The sequence below is a fragment of the Muscardinus avellanarius genome, assembly GCF_963383645.1.
Source record: "Muscardinus avellanarius genome assembly, chromosome: 1".
NCBI lineage: Eukaryota > Metazoa > Chordata > Mammalia > Rodentia > Gliridae > Muscardinus > Muscardinus avellanarius.
This window is the reverse complement of record NC_137786.1, coordinates 162,825,990-162,839,923: the sequence shown is the minus strand read 5'-3', so window position 1 is coordinate 162,839,923 and position 13,934 is coordinate 162,825,990. Positions and strand designations below refer to the sequence as shown.

At 34.9% G+C, this 13,934-nt stretch overlaps 1 protein-coding gene across 2 annotated transcripts in view; it reads right to left on the bottom strand.

Moving 5' to 3' along the window:
- Positions 1-13,934, bottom strand: part of NOX4 (NADPH oxidase 4) — a gene marked incomplete at both ends in the record, with an annotated part of 142,219 nt that overhangs the window by 194 nt on the left and 128,091 nt on the right. For both annotated transcript variants that reach the window (XM_080689888.1, XM_080689889.1), the window contains one exon: positions 12,914-13,014. In XM_080689888.1, the coding sequence (XP_080546014.1) occupies positions 12,914-13,014 (101 nt within the window). The remainder of the gene's footprint in view (positions 1-12,913; positions 13,015-13,934) is intronic.

The following is a 13,934-nucleotide window of genomic DNA, read 5'->3' as shown; positions in this document are numbered from 1 at the left end:
ATCATAGGTTTAAGGTATTAACTAGGTAATTTTCTTGCTGATTTGCATATTGCAAATAATTTTTAAATTATTTCCAATGTAAATGACCACTAGTAGAAATATTTTATCTTGTGTTTTTCATACTGAGATACAGGAAAAAAATTAAAATTAAAATAAGCACAAATTTTCTTTTGATCAGAGATTGAGCAGTGTGCCTTAGCTTTTTTCATTACACAACAATGCTAAAGTCAAAAACTACATTAAGAAAAAAAAAACTGGTAGATTTCAATTGCTAAACACACTTGAATATGACAGTTCTTTCTTTGACACTGCACACACATTTTTCTAAGGTTTCCCTGTAGATTTGCATGAGCAGTGATAAATAAGGCAAGGGAGAGAAAAGCTATTACCAATTTGAAAAGATAATTTTAAGTGACTAATTTGTATCCACACAGAAATCCAACGTATAAATCTGGCCACATTTCCCTTTTATTTATGCACTGTAATACTTGTAACAAATTGCAAGCAGAATTTTTTGTTCTGTAACATAAAATTTAATTAGTGCGGGGGAGTAGTGTCTCACGCTTGTAACCCCAGCATTCTGGAGGCTGAGACCAGAGGATCCCTGTTCACAGACAGCCTCAGCTACTACTTAGTGAGGCCCTCTGCAACTTAGTGAGACCCTGTTTCAAAAATAAAGAATAAAAAATAGGGCTGGGGGTATAGTTCGGAGGTCAAATGCTCCTGGGTTCCATCCCCAAATCTGCAATAAATAAATAAATAAGTAAAATTTAATTAGTTAAATAATATATATCTCTCACAAATAAATCCCAAGAAATAAATAGTATTTCAAAATGCTACTTCTCTAAAGGCTATTGATTTGCCTTGATGTCTTCCTAGGATTTAGAAATGATAAAAATTTTATATCATACTATGGACAAATATAATATGTCCTCATTACTTTAGAATAATTTTTCCAGAGAAAGAGTGTAAGTCTATGGTCTATGTAAAAGAGTGACAAAAAGTTATAGTAAGTACTGAAAGAATGTTTTATTAAATATTTTCACCTTTAAAATGAAAACAAAAGGTATACTTATAGCATGATAAGAAAATGGTAACTACATTTACTCTCTCACTGTTATTTGTTTGTTTGTTTGTTTGTTTGTTTAGGTAACACTGGGAATTGAACCCAGGGTCATTGTACCTCTAAATTAAACTCCCAGCCCCATTTTATTTTTTTATTTGAAAGCAAGGTCTTGCTAAGTTCCTGATAGCCTTGCTAAGCTGCTGAGGGCTAACCTCCAACTTTTGATCCTCCTGTCTCATCTTACTAAAGACTGGGGTTACAGGAATGTGCTACCACACCTGGCTACCCTCCTGCATTTAAAACACTAGAAGAGTTCTTATTTCCCCACATCCTCACCAATTTTTGTTGTTATTTGACTTCCTTATACTTACCACTCTGATTGGGGTTAGACGGAATCTCAGTGTAGTTTTGATTTGCATCTCCCTGATGGCCAGTGATGTTGAACATTTTTTCATGTATCTGTTGGCCATTTGTATGCCTTCTTTTATGAAATGTCTATTCAATTCAGTTGCCCGTTTCTTAATTGGGTTATTTTGTTAACATGGACACTCAGTATAGGAAGGGAGGGAAAAGGGGAAGTGGAGGGGAGGACACCACGTATTGTGTGAATCTACGCCATGGTCAACATGAGCCACATTATAATGCAAGACTATAGCATACCAATAAAATAAAATAAAAAAAAATTAAAAGCTATAAGAGGAGGGCATAGGTTCAACACTACAACATAAAGGCACAGGCAGTAGTTTTCTCAACAAAACCTTCAAAGTTCAGGAAATTAAAGCAATAATTAACAAGTGGGATAGCATCAAACTAAAAAGTTTCTTCTCATCAAAGGAAACCATCAATAACCGAAAGAGGAAGCCTAGAGAATGGGAGAAGGTCTTTACCAGACACCACTCCAATAGGGGGCTAATATCCAGAATTTACAAGAGCTCAAAAGACTCTACACCAGCAAACCAAACAACCCAATCAAGAAATGGGCAATTGAATTGAATAGACACTTTACAAAAGAAGAGATACAAATGGCCAATAGATACATGAAAAGATGTTCTTCATCATTAGTCATCAGGGAGATGCAAATCAAAACTGCACTGAGATTCCATCTAACCCTAGTCAGTGTGGCAAGCATAAAGAAATCAAATAACAACAAATGCTGGGGAGGATGTGGGGAAAGAGGAACTCTTTTACACTGTTGCTGGGAGTGCAAACTAGTTCAACCACTATGGAGATCTGTGTGGAGATTCCTTAGAAAGCTGGGAATAGATCCACAATATGATCCAGCTCTACCACTCCTGGGTAGTTTTCCAAAGGGGTTGAAATCAGAGGACCACAGCAACATATGCATACCTATATTCATAGCAGCACAATTTGTAATAGTCAAAATATGGAACCAACCCAGGTCCCCATCAACAGATGAATGAATTGAAAAAGTATGGGAAATACACACAATATAATTCTATTCAGCTATAAAGAAGAACAAAATCTATGTTATTCACAAGAAGATGGAAAGTCCTGGAAAGCCTTATGTTAAATGAGATTAGTCTAGCACAGAAAGAGAAGGGACATATATTTCCTCTAATATGCCCAAACTAGGGAGTGATGGGGATACCAGTGGGACTCCAGATAATAGAAACGAAGTATCAGCAAAGTTGAAATGGAAGGATAGGAGGGGAAGAAGGCTGAACTTGATTAATGAGGGGCTACATCTGAATATGTGTTAAAGTTTGAATATAGCATGGTGGGGGGGAATGACATCACCTACAGTTTAAATGTATACCATTTATTTTCAATTAAAAAAACACTAGGAAAAAAGTTGGGATGTGTTTATTAATGGAACACTTTCCTAGACGTTTATGAGATGCTGGCTTCAATCACCAGGACAAAGCCTAGGGCAAAACAAAATATATGAAACAAGTATTTTCACTGAACAATAAAGAGCATATAACTATGATCTCTGAGGCAAAAAGGGGAAAATCTAGAGGGAAAAAACATCTGGAACTTGTATAGCAGGTCAAAGACAGGGATATCCACAGACAGAACCTTCAAACCTCTGCAGAGGAATATCCTCAAGTCTTTGGCTGAATAATATCTGCTCAAGTCTAAAACAAAACTACATGAGTTTGTTTACAAAATGACCAGGGATAATGGGCCAAACAATAATGGGGAGTAGTCTCACAAAAGGTATCACCTCATTTGTAAGGGATACAAGGGATGTTGGCAAATTAGGTTTAAAATGAAGACTGCTCAAGATCTGCACTAATAAGTCCTGCTTCCCCTATCCCCACCCCAGGTACTACAAACTGAATCCCAAAGCACTCTATACCACTGAGCTATACCTCCAGCCACATATATATATATATATATATATATATATATATATATATATATATATATATATATAGAGATAGAGTCTCACTAAGGTACCCAGGCTGACCTCAAATTTGTAATCCTCCTTACTCAGCCTCCCAAGTAGCTGGGATTACAGGTATCTTTGCGGTTTGACTATACCCATGAATCTTAAAGCAAATCTTGAAGAAAATCACTGAACCCAAGTAACATAACTGCATACCATAACAAGTTCAATACAACTGAAAACACTAAATCAAAATTGTCATCAGACATTTAAACCTAAAAAGATGAAGCATTCAATAAAAAAAAAATTACCAGGCACTACTTAGTGAGGCCCCTTGCAACTCAGCAAGAATAAAAAATAAGGCTGAGGGTGTAGCTCGGAGGTAGAATGCCCATAGGTTCCATACCCAGTACTGCAAAGAAAAAAAAAAAAAACACCAGGAAGGACTAGGGGTATAGCTCAGTGAGATGATATCCTTAATTTTGTATCAGGTTGCAGAGAAAGAAGAAAGAAAAAAAGAAAGAAAGAAAGAAAGAAAGAAAAAGAAAGAAAGAAAGAAAGAAAGGAAGGAAGGAAATTACCATGAATACTAAAAGTAAGAAAATATGAACTAGAGCCAGGAGCATTCTAATCCAATTTGTTAACCCCTGAAAATCAGGTTTTGAAACCCAAATGCATAGTCTCAGAATGTGATCATATTTGGAAACAAGACCTTTAGGGAGGTGATTAAGTTAAAATAAGACTGCAAGGTGGGTCCTAATCCAATCTAATCTGTATTCTTATAAGCAAAGGAATTTGAACAAATAGAAAGCAAATTTAAACATACACAGAGAAAGGATTATACAAAGAAGGCCTCAAGAGGACTGCCTCCTGCAGGACAAGGACAGAGTCCTTGGAGAAACCATCTCTGTTGATACCTTGATTATAAAGTTTCAGCCTCCGGGACTGTAAAAAAATTTTTGTTGTTTATTACATATAGTTGGTGATATTTTTATGGTAACCCTAAAAAACTAATGCAAAGAGAAAGGTTATTCAGTGGAAAGTGGACCTGAATAACAGAAATTATGGATGTATTGGATGTGGTCATTGAAACAGTAACATATAGGTGTCATATGTTCAAAGAAAAGCATCAACATGATGAGGAGAGAAAGGAAACATTCTTAAAGACCAAAATTGAAATTCTAGGAATAAAATGCAACTTTTAAAATGATAAACACATTATATGGGTTAGCAGAAAAAATAGGCATTAAAGAAAAAAACATGAGGGCACGGTGTGGTGGTGCATGCTTGTAACCCCAGCATTTGGGAGGCTGAGACAGGAAGATCAGGGTTTGCGGACAGCCTCATCTACTTAGTGAGGCGCTTTGTAACTCAGTGAGACCCTGTTTCAAAATAAAGAGTAAAAAGATAGGCCTGGGGGTAGAGCTTGGAGGTAGAATGCCTCTGGGTTTCATCCCCAGTAGTGCAGAGAGAGAGAGAGAGAGAGAGATGAATAAATTTGAAAACAGAGTGTTAGTTAGAATCTATTCAAATTGAATTCTACAGTGAACAAAGACTTGAAAAAAATACCAAGTAGTCTGAAATGCTAATGTTTGGCATCTCAACAAGAGAGAAGGCAGAGGGAGAAGATAAAACTATTTGGAGAAATAATTACCAAATTTACCTAAATCCAAAGATGGTAATAATATGTGCAAAGAAAACCAAACCAATTTAACGTATAATAAAATGCTGTAAACCGGCGACAAAGAGAAAAATCATAAGAGGAGATAGAGATAGAAAAGATATACTACAAATTATAATCAGAAGGCAAACGATAAGAATGACAGTGGGCTACTTGTCACAAACTGCACACATCTAAAAGCAAAGAAATGTCATCTTCTAAGTGCAGAACATTAAAGCAAAATGTCAACCACTCTACACAAAGTAAACTGTGCACAAAATAAAAGTGTCTTTCAAAAACTAAAGACTGGATACAAATTTTTTGGACAAAGAAAATCTAAAGAAGTTACTGTCAGCAAATTGGCATTAGAAGGCACATTAAAATAAATTCGTAGTGACATTATAGAATGTTTTCCCCAACAATGACAAAATACAAATTATTTTCAAGTGCCCATGTAACATTCACAAAGATGGACCATATTCTGGAGAGTAAAACGAGTGTCAATAAATTTTAAACGATTGGAATCACATGAGGTATATTTTTAGACCAATTCCCATTTGAACTAAAAATTAATAACTGATATTTTAAAAGTTTCAACACATTTGGAAATTAAATACAATAGTTCTAAATAACCCATGGAAGCTGGGCATGATGGCGCACCCTTGTTATCCCAGCATTCTGGAAGCTGAGACAGAAGGATCGTGGTCTGTGGACAGCCTCAGCTACTTAGGTCCTCAACAACTTAGTGAGACCCTGTTTCAAAATAAAGAATATAAAATAGGACAGGGGGTATAGCTCAGAAGTCTAATGCCCCTGGCTTCCATCCTCAGACCCATAAAAAATAAGGAATAAAAAATAACCCATGGGTCAAAAATAATCACATAAAAAACTAAAAATATTTAGAGCTGAGTGAAAATAAAAAATAAAACATATCAAAATTGGTGAGGCATAGCCAAAGTGATATTTAGAGGGAAATTTATAGTAGTAGTAAATACTTTTATTAGAAAAGAATGGTCTTAAACTAATGAGCTGTGGTTCCCCTTTAAAATTAGGTTATTACATGAGCTAAATAAATTAGTTCAGAAGGAATGAAGTAAGAATTATGAAAACCATGGATATTATGCTTAATAAAATTTAGATTACTATTAAAACTACATATGGTTTTCATTAAAATGAAAATAGAATAAGTCATTTTGTTTCCTTTTGGCATACATTCTTTGTTGTGCTGCACAATGGCAATAAACTGTCATTATTTTCTTACGGGGCAATTATAGAATATTTTTTGTAAGTTTTTCAGATTTCCTAAAATCTCCTTTTAAATATTTAATAATAAAATCATTTTTAAAGCATCCAGGGACCGGGCATGGTGGACCACACTTGTAATCCCAGCGTTTGGGAGGCAGAGATAGGAGGATCATGGTTCGCAGACAGCCTCAGCTACTTAGGCCCCTGGCAACTCAGCGAGACCCTGTTTCAAAAATAAAGGACTAAAAAATTAGGGCTGGGGATTTAGCTCGGTGGCACAAGGCCCCTGGGTTCCTTCCCCAGTGCCACACGCACATACACACAAAAGCACCTAGGATATCATTATTTTTTGCTTATGTTTTTATGCTTTCTTTTTTAACTCTTTATACCTTTTTATTCTGTGATTTTGAGTGTGGTACCTTGATTTGACTTTCATTAACTTAATGAAATCTGACAACCTCTTTAATATTTACAATTTTGCAATCAATTTGCACTAAATTTGCGTTTGGTTGCTATAATCGAAAAATTATCTAGAGATTTGTCTATAAGTTCTTATTTGTTAGTATGTGTGTGATGTCAGGGATTAAACTAGCCTGCAACTGAGCTACAACACACAGCCATATATATATATATATTTTTTTTTAATTTTAAAACAGGGTCTCACTAAGTTAGCATAAGCTGACCTCGAACCTGTGATCCTTCTGTTGTAGCATCCCAAGTCCTAAGATTACAGACGTGCATATTGTTCACCCAGCTTGTAAAAAATCTTTGATGAGATGAACAAAGAGAGACTGAAGTCCTAGGCAGAGAAGATTGATTGAGAATTGATGTTGGAAATTAGCTCCATAAATTTCAATTCATTTGTATATATTTTTCTTTTATATTAGTAACTGTTTTCCATTTAGATTTGTAAATGTGGAATCTCATAAAATGAGAACTCATTCACTGTATAGAGCTTATTTTAACTTTTTGTTATAGATCCAGAAACTATAAGTGACTTGACCCAAGGATCTAAGGAACAAATAGGACATCAAAACTATATGCTGAACTTGTATTGCTTAGAAAACATTATGAAGCAACAAAATCTATGGCCTGCAACATTTTATCCTATATTACTCTTTCCTTTCCCTTTGCTTAATGCATACATTCATCAGCTTAAATATGATATACATCTTATTATAAACAATAGGAGATTGAATTTGTCTTAGATATGATATTTAACTTTCTGGCACTTAGTGCTTTGCAAAGTAACAAAATATCTATGCTTCAAAAAGTGAGTTATTAATACTTTTACTGTATTGTATTTAACTCTGTGCTGCAGTGTATGTAGTGAACACAGAGTTTTTTTGCAATACATAATTTCCATTCTACCTCCCAAAAGAGAGAGATAAAATGAGACTGTACAGCTCATTTGGGATAAGGTCAATGTGCCCTGCTCTGAAATATACATGGAGCTTGAATGAGAAGGTAAGGGTTCATGTCTGAATTCTGACTCATTATAAATAGCTTTCAATACATTATTATCTTTTTGAATCCTAGTTTCATATATAAAATAATGAAGATAGTATAACTTCAAAGCTCATCCACTTTCCACAGTGATATGATACCATTGCATTATTCATTTTCTGAATTTAAAAAAGCCGCCAAAGGAAAGAGCCACTTTAATAGACATGTGGAAAGTAAACTGACTCTGCTTTATAGTATGAGGAGAGCAATATCTATTTGTGTCTACCTTTTGAGTCAGCAACTCCATTTCAAAGACCATAAGCCACTGTAATACTTTCATGATAAAGTATGTATAAAGACAATTAGATTAGTACTGCTTGTAACAGTGAAGGACTAGGGGTAACCTTAACTAGAGGTAACCTTAATATCCATGATTAAAGTAGTAATTTTTATTCTATAACACTGTGAAGTAGAATTACATGCAAATTATCCATGACACCCATATTTTGGTATGAGTTATGTTGAAAATAGAAATATTAAAAAATAAGGTAATGAACTATATAGATTCATTCAAATTTTATTAAAAACTGAGGTTTGTATTTAAGTACATGTATATAAACATACATCCATGTACATGTATACATAGACCTTTGCACACACATGAATAACAATATATAACAAAGAATTGCCAGTTATCATCATTGGTCCCAGGAGTAATTAACCAAATTTACATTTGTTTTCCATATAGTACAGTAAACAGATACTGACTGGCTTAACCACTTTCTAAAAATTAAACTCTGTCCAAGCCAGATGTGATAGTTTATGCCTGTAATTCCCGTTCTTCGGAGGCTGAGACAGGGGGATCACAGGTTTGAACCTAGCCTCAACAACTTAGTAAAGCCCTCAACAACTTAATGAAATCCTATTTCAAAGTAAAAATATTAACAATCAGGCTAGGGGGGGTACCTCATAATCAGAACGCCCCTGGGTTCAATCCCTAGTACCACACACAAAAAAAATGTTAACCAACATACAGAGTTTGAAAAGCTTAACTGATATGCCCTTCATCCCTAATTTGCTGAAAGAGCTTAGAGTGGCAAATTTAGGAATGAAGGTGCCATATAAATGGAATATTTCATTTAAGATATAACGGTTTGGTTAACCATTTATATGGTGCCTTTTGACAAATTAGAGAACCCGTAAGAGGTTGCTCCATTCTTTTCCCATGTTTGCCCTTTAAAAATAATGGATTTCAGGTGCCTGTTCAAGAGCAAGTGCAGGAAGTGGAGAGCTGTGCAGAATGTCAACAGCAGATGGTGCCCATCCACTCTCAAACCAGCTCAACTGTTTCAAGAATAGGGACAAGCCACCAAATGAAAATAAAAATTGCTGAGAATTATTACAAACTAAGCCAAGGAGCCAATGACCCCAATCTAATTTTTATAAATGATTCTCTGCTGTCTTGAAGTTTGCCTTAATAAAGAATCAAAGTGAACTGTCAGTTTCCAGCAATATACCATGGAAACAATAAAAGAGTGTTTATCAGAGGTCAGTCAGTACCATGGAAGTAGAACATAACTGTGGCTCACAGCAAGAGACAGACAAGTGTGATGATATTATCACAGCTATGGTGGTTACTATCAGAGTGACATTCACAGTGAATATAGCCAAAGTGAACTGATATACTTTTTCTATAGTCCATCTTTACCAAAACCCTTAATATTATAAAGAATCTCTCTGTAAATAATGCTACTATCTTTGTCCCATAACTACTTCACCAAGAGGAGAAAAATGACATGGAAGTGGTTTCAAACATAGGTAAAATCTCACTGTTAAGATGTATAACTACAATACACCAATATAAAATTTAAAAAATAGGTAAAATCTGACCATCTGGGTAACTGTAATTTTTAAAATTTCTCTTTTTAGGCTCTGCTTTATAACTTCTAAAGCAAAATCTCTGAAGGTAGAACAAGGGGCCATACTGAGTCAGAGATCTTTTCTATAACGTATCCACGAATTGTGTACATATCCCATAGTATATTTTTAATTTTGTCTTGGTGCATTGTAGTCATACATCTTAATGGAGCACAAGATGGTGGAGGAAAACATGCACAAATGCCCAGTTAGCCCTTACCCAATTCTCTCCTCCTCTCTCCTTCTCATATTTAGCTTAGTGATTGACTTTGATATGTTTGTTTATCTGCATCATGAACATTAGAGAATTTCCCAATTTCCCCTTCCATCCCCTCAATTAGGCCACCTTATTTGCTCATCTATGGTATCTTCTTCTTCTTCTAGAATTCTCCTATGACCCATTTTCTCCCTAGCTTTCACATAATAGGAAGAACATCCGATTTCTTATTTTGTGTGACTGACTAATCTCACCTAGCATAATGTTCTCCAGTTCCATCCATTTCTCTGTAAATGATGTAATTGTGTTTTTCTTTATGGCTGAGTAAAATTCTATTGTGTACATATCCCACAGTTTTGTAATCCATTCATCTGTTGATGGACATCTTGGCTGGTTCCATAGTTTGGCAATTGTGAATTGTGCAGCTATGAACATAGATACACATGCATTTGTTTGGTGGTTTGTTTTTCTTTCTTTTTGGTAGATACCCTGACATGATATTGCTGGATTATATGGGAAGTTTGTTCCCATTCTTCTGAAGATATTCCTTAGAGTTTTCCAAAGTTGTTGCACTAATTGGCAGTCCCACCAACAATATATTAGAGTTTCCACTTCTCCAAATCCTCACCAGCATTTGTTGTTTGTGTTTTGAATGGTTGCCATTCTAGTTGGAGTTAGGTGAAATCTCAGAGTACATTTGATTTGCATCTCTCTGAATGCTAATGATGTTGAGCATTTTTGTACTCAATGGAATTCTACTCAGCCATAAAGTAAAACACAATTACATCATTTACAAGGAAATGGAAGCAAGTGGAGAACATTATGCTAAGTGAGATTAGTCAGTCACAAAAAGTAAGAAATTGGATGCTCTCCCTAATATGTGAAAGCTAGGGAGAAAATGGGTCACAGGAGGAACTCTAGAAGAAAAAGGAAATGCTATAGATGAGCAAATAGGTGACCTAAGGAGATGGGAGGGTGAAGAGGGAAATTCTCAAATGTTCATGATGTACATAAACAAGTATATCTAGTCAATCACTAAGCCAAATATGAGAAGGAGGGAAATATGAGAAGGAGGGAGGGAGAGGGAATGGGACGGGACTTAGGTAAGGGCTAATTGGATGATGTGTACATATATGCTTTCACCATCTTGTATTCCATTAAGATGTATGACTACAGTGCACCAGTAAAAAATTTTTTAAAAGTATCCATGAATTAATGGATTGAGGCACTTCTTTGAAATATTTAATAAGCCTTTATCACTTCTTGGCCTTTTGTCTAAGATCAAGTATAGTATCTCTTCTTATCAGTTCAATAAGCTGGCCAGGCATTTACAATCAAATGCCCTTCTGATGCCTATTAAAATATATACACATATATACAGATATATGTGTATATCTGTATATATGTGATATGTTTTTAAATTGTGTATTGTGCTGAGTGTGCTGGAGCACACCTGTAATCCCACCTACAAAAGCAGGTTGAGGGAGAAGGATTCCAAATTTGAGGCCAATCTGGGCAATTGAGCAATGCCATGTATCAAAATAAAATTTATGAAAGATAGTATGGATGGCAGATAGTATTGTGGTCCCATTAAATTATAATGGGGCAAAAGCAGCTGTGTGGCTCACCACTCTATTCTCAGCAACTCAAAAGTGAAGGCAGTAGAATTGCAAATTCAAGCCAAACTGAGCAATTTAATGAGACCCTGTCTCAAAATAAAAACTAAAAAGGACTGTAGCTCAATGGTATAGCACCACTGGATTCAACCCTGATTATCACAAAAACTAAAATAAAAAAAAGTACAGTGGTGTGAAACATTAATGTCACCTAGTGATGTCAGAGCTATTGTGGTATAGCATCTGTGTTACTGACACATTTGTGATGATGCTGATGGAAAGAAACCTGTTGGACTGCCAGTTATAATATAGACAGTCACATATGGTGCATACTACTTGAATAAAATAAACTACTTTGTTACTGGTTTATGCATTTGCTCTAATTTTTACTGCTATTTTAGAGTGTGCACCTTACACTTAAGAAAATTGTGGCGGAAAACAGTATGTTGTGCTATACCAGCTGAAGCCTCATACATCTGTGTCCTGCAGTTCTTGTTTACATCATTTTCCCATGTACTACTTTGTTCATCATGACCCTAAGACCAACATGCCGTATTATATGTACATGTATAGATATCCATACAGATAAATCAATGTATATCTATACCATACAGCCTAGGTGTGAAGTAGGCTACATCATCTAGGTTTGTGTGAGTATATTCTATGGTGTGTGCACAACTGGGAAACTGCCTAATGAGACACTTCTTAAAACCTGTTCACGTTGTTGAGCACCTTCACTTATTAATAATTGCAGTGATAAGTCAGAAAAAAATGTTACTACTGGGGCCTGATGATAACAGATTTTAAGAATAAAATTATTTTTTTGCATCATGGTTTCAGACATATGAGTAGTTTAGTACTGAAAGTATACTTCAACTGAAAAAATATATTCAATCTTACTAGAAATCTGTTTGAAAATACTTCTAGTTTAAAGATTTCATATTACAATAAAAAATTCTCTTCAAAATTAATCAGGTTGATAATATAGCAAAATTTTAAAATTTCAATTGCATTAATTTTTAGATACTTGGTAAAGTTTTCTTGTGTCAAAGTGATTTTTAAAAAACATTTCCCATGGTCATCTGACAATATGCTACATGAATAAATATCCATTTTAATATAAGTGTACACATGTTTGAAAGTAAACAGGACAGTCTAGTTCATAAGTACCTTGTTCACTATTTCTAAGTCAGATTTTAATTATTTTTTTTTATTGCAGACACTTAGGATGATGCTGCCAGCCTTGCTCCTTCCTCTAAATGGTGAGTGTTTAAATTATTTTGTGACTTGTAAACATACTGCTAAGTCACATTTAAATACTTCATGTGATGGTTTAGGATATTTTAATCTGATCACAAGCAAAATTTTAAATATTTTGAGGTACAGTACTTACGTTCTGTTACATTTCGCTATTTCATCAAACAGAAGTTTCCACCGAGGGCGGCCAATAAAAAGTCTTGAATTCAGAGCATGATATTTTTCTCCAATTATTTTCTGCCAAAAAGGAAGCACTATGTTTTATATAACTCATAGATTTGAGTAAATAGCTCATTTCTCTAGCATTACTTCTGCTGAAGTTACATCTTCTTACTAAACTGCTGTGATACAAGGAAAATGGTGTCAAATGAAAAACTCTCAAGTACAAATATTTTGAAGTATAATTTCTTCTTTTCCTTTAAACTCCATTATTCTATTGAATTCTGTCTTTACGAATGTCTGACTTCCCTAGACTGCATGCTTCTGCATGCTTGTAATCCCAGTACTTGGGAAGCTGAGAAAGGAGGATCTCAGGTTTGAGGCCAGCCCAACCTCAGCAGTTTAGTGAGATCCTGTTTCAAAAATAAAAATTCAAATAGTGTTTGGGTGTGACTAAGAGGTAGAATGCCCCTGGATTCATTCCCCAGTGCCACTAAAAAATAAATAAAACTATAAAATATATAAAAGGCTCAGCACTTAAACTTTATTGAAATACTTTGCACATAAATGCAGTTGTCATATTTGGCTCATTTTATGAGCATAATATTGTAAATTGTCATCATAAATTTGGATATATAATTCTGGACAAGACAGCTCAAGACAGCAGAGCTTTCAATTCTCGAAGCGTCCACAAATGATTGTTAATGGGGTAGCATTTTCAGTTAATTACCATTTGATCTGAATCGACAGGGAAGAATCAGAGTGAAGTGAGAAGAGGGGAAAAAATGAATTTCAGGCAGGTAAATGGAGCACCAAATATATTTTTGCTCTGTACCTTAATTAATGATTCCAGGAGGGAAAACAATATTGGCTTGCTCCCAACGTGTGAGAAAATGAACTATGTCTTTATATACCAAGCATGGTAGAAGTCTGATGAGAATAGTTTTGAGGTAACTGACAAGGAATCCTATTTTTTATTCAAAATATTGTGAAAATAT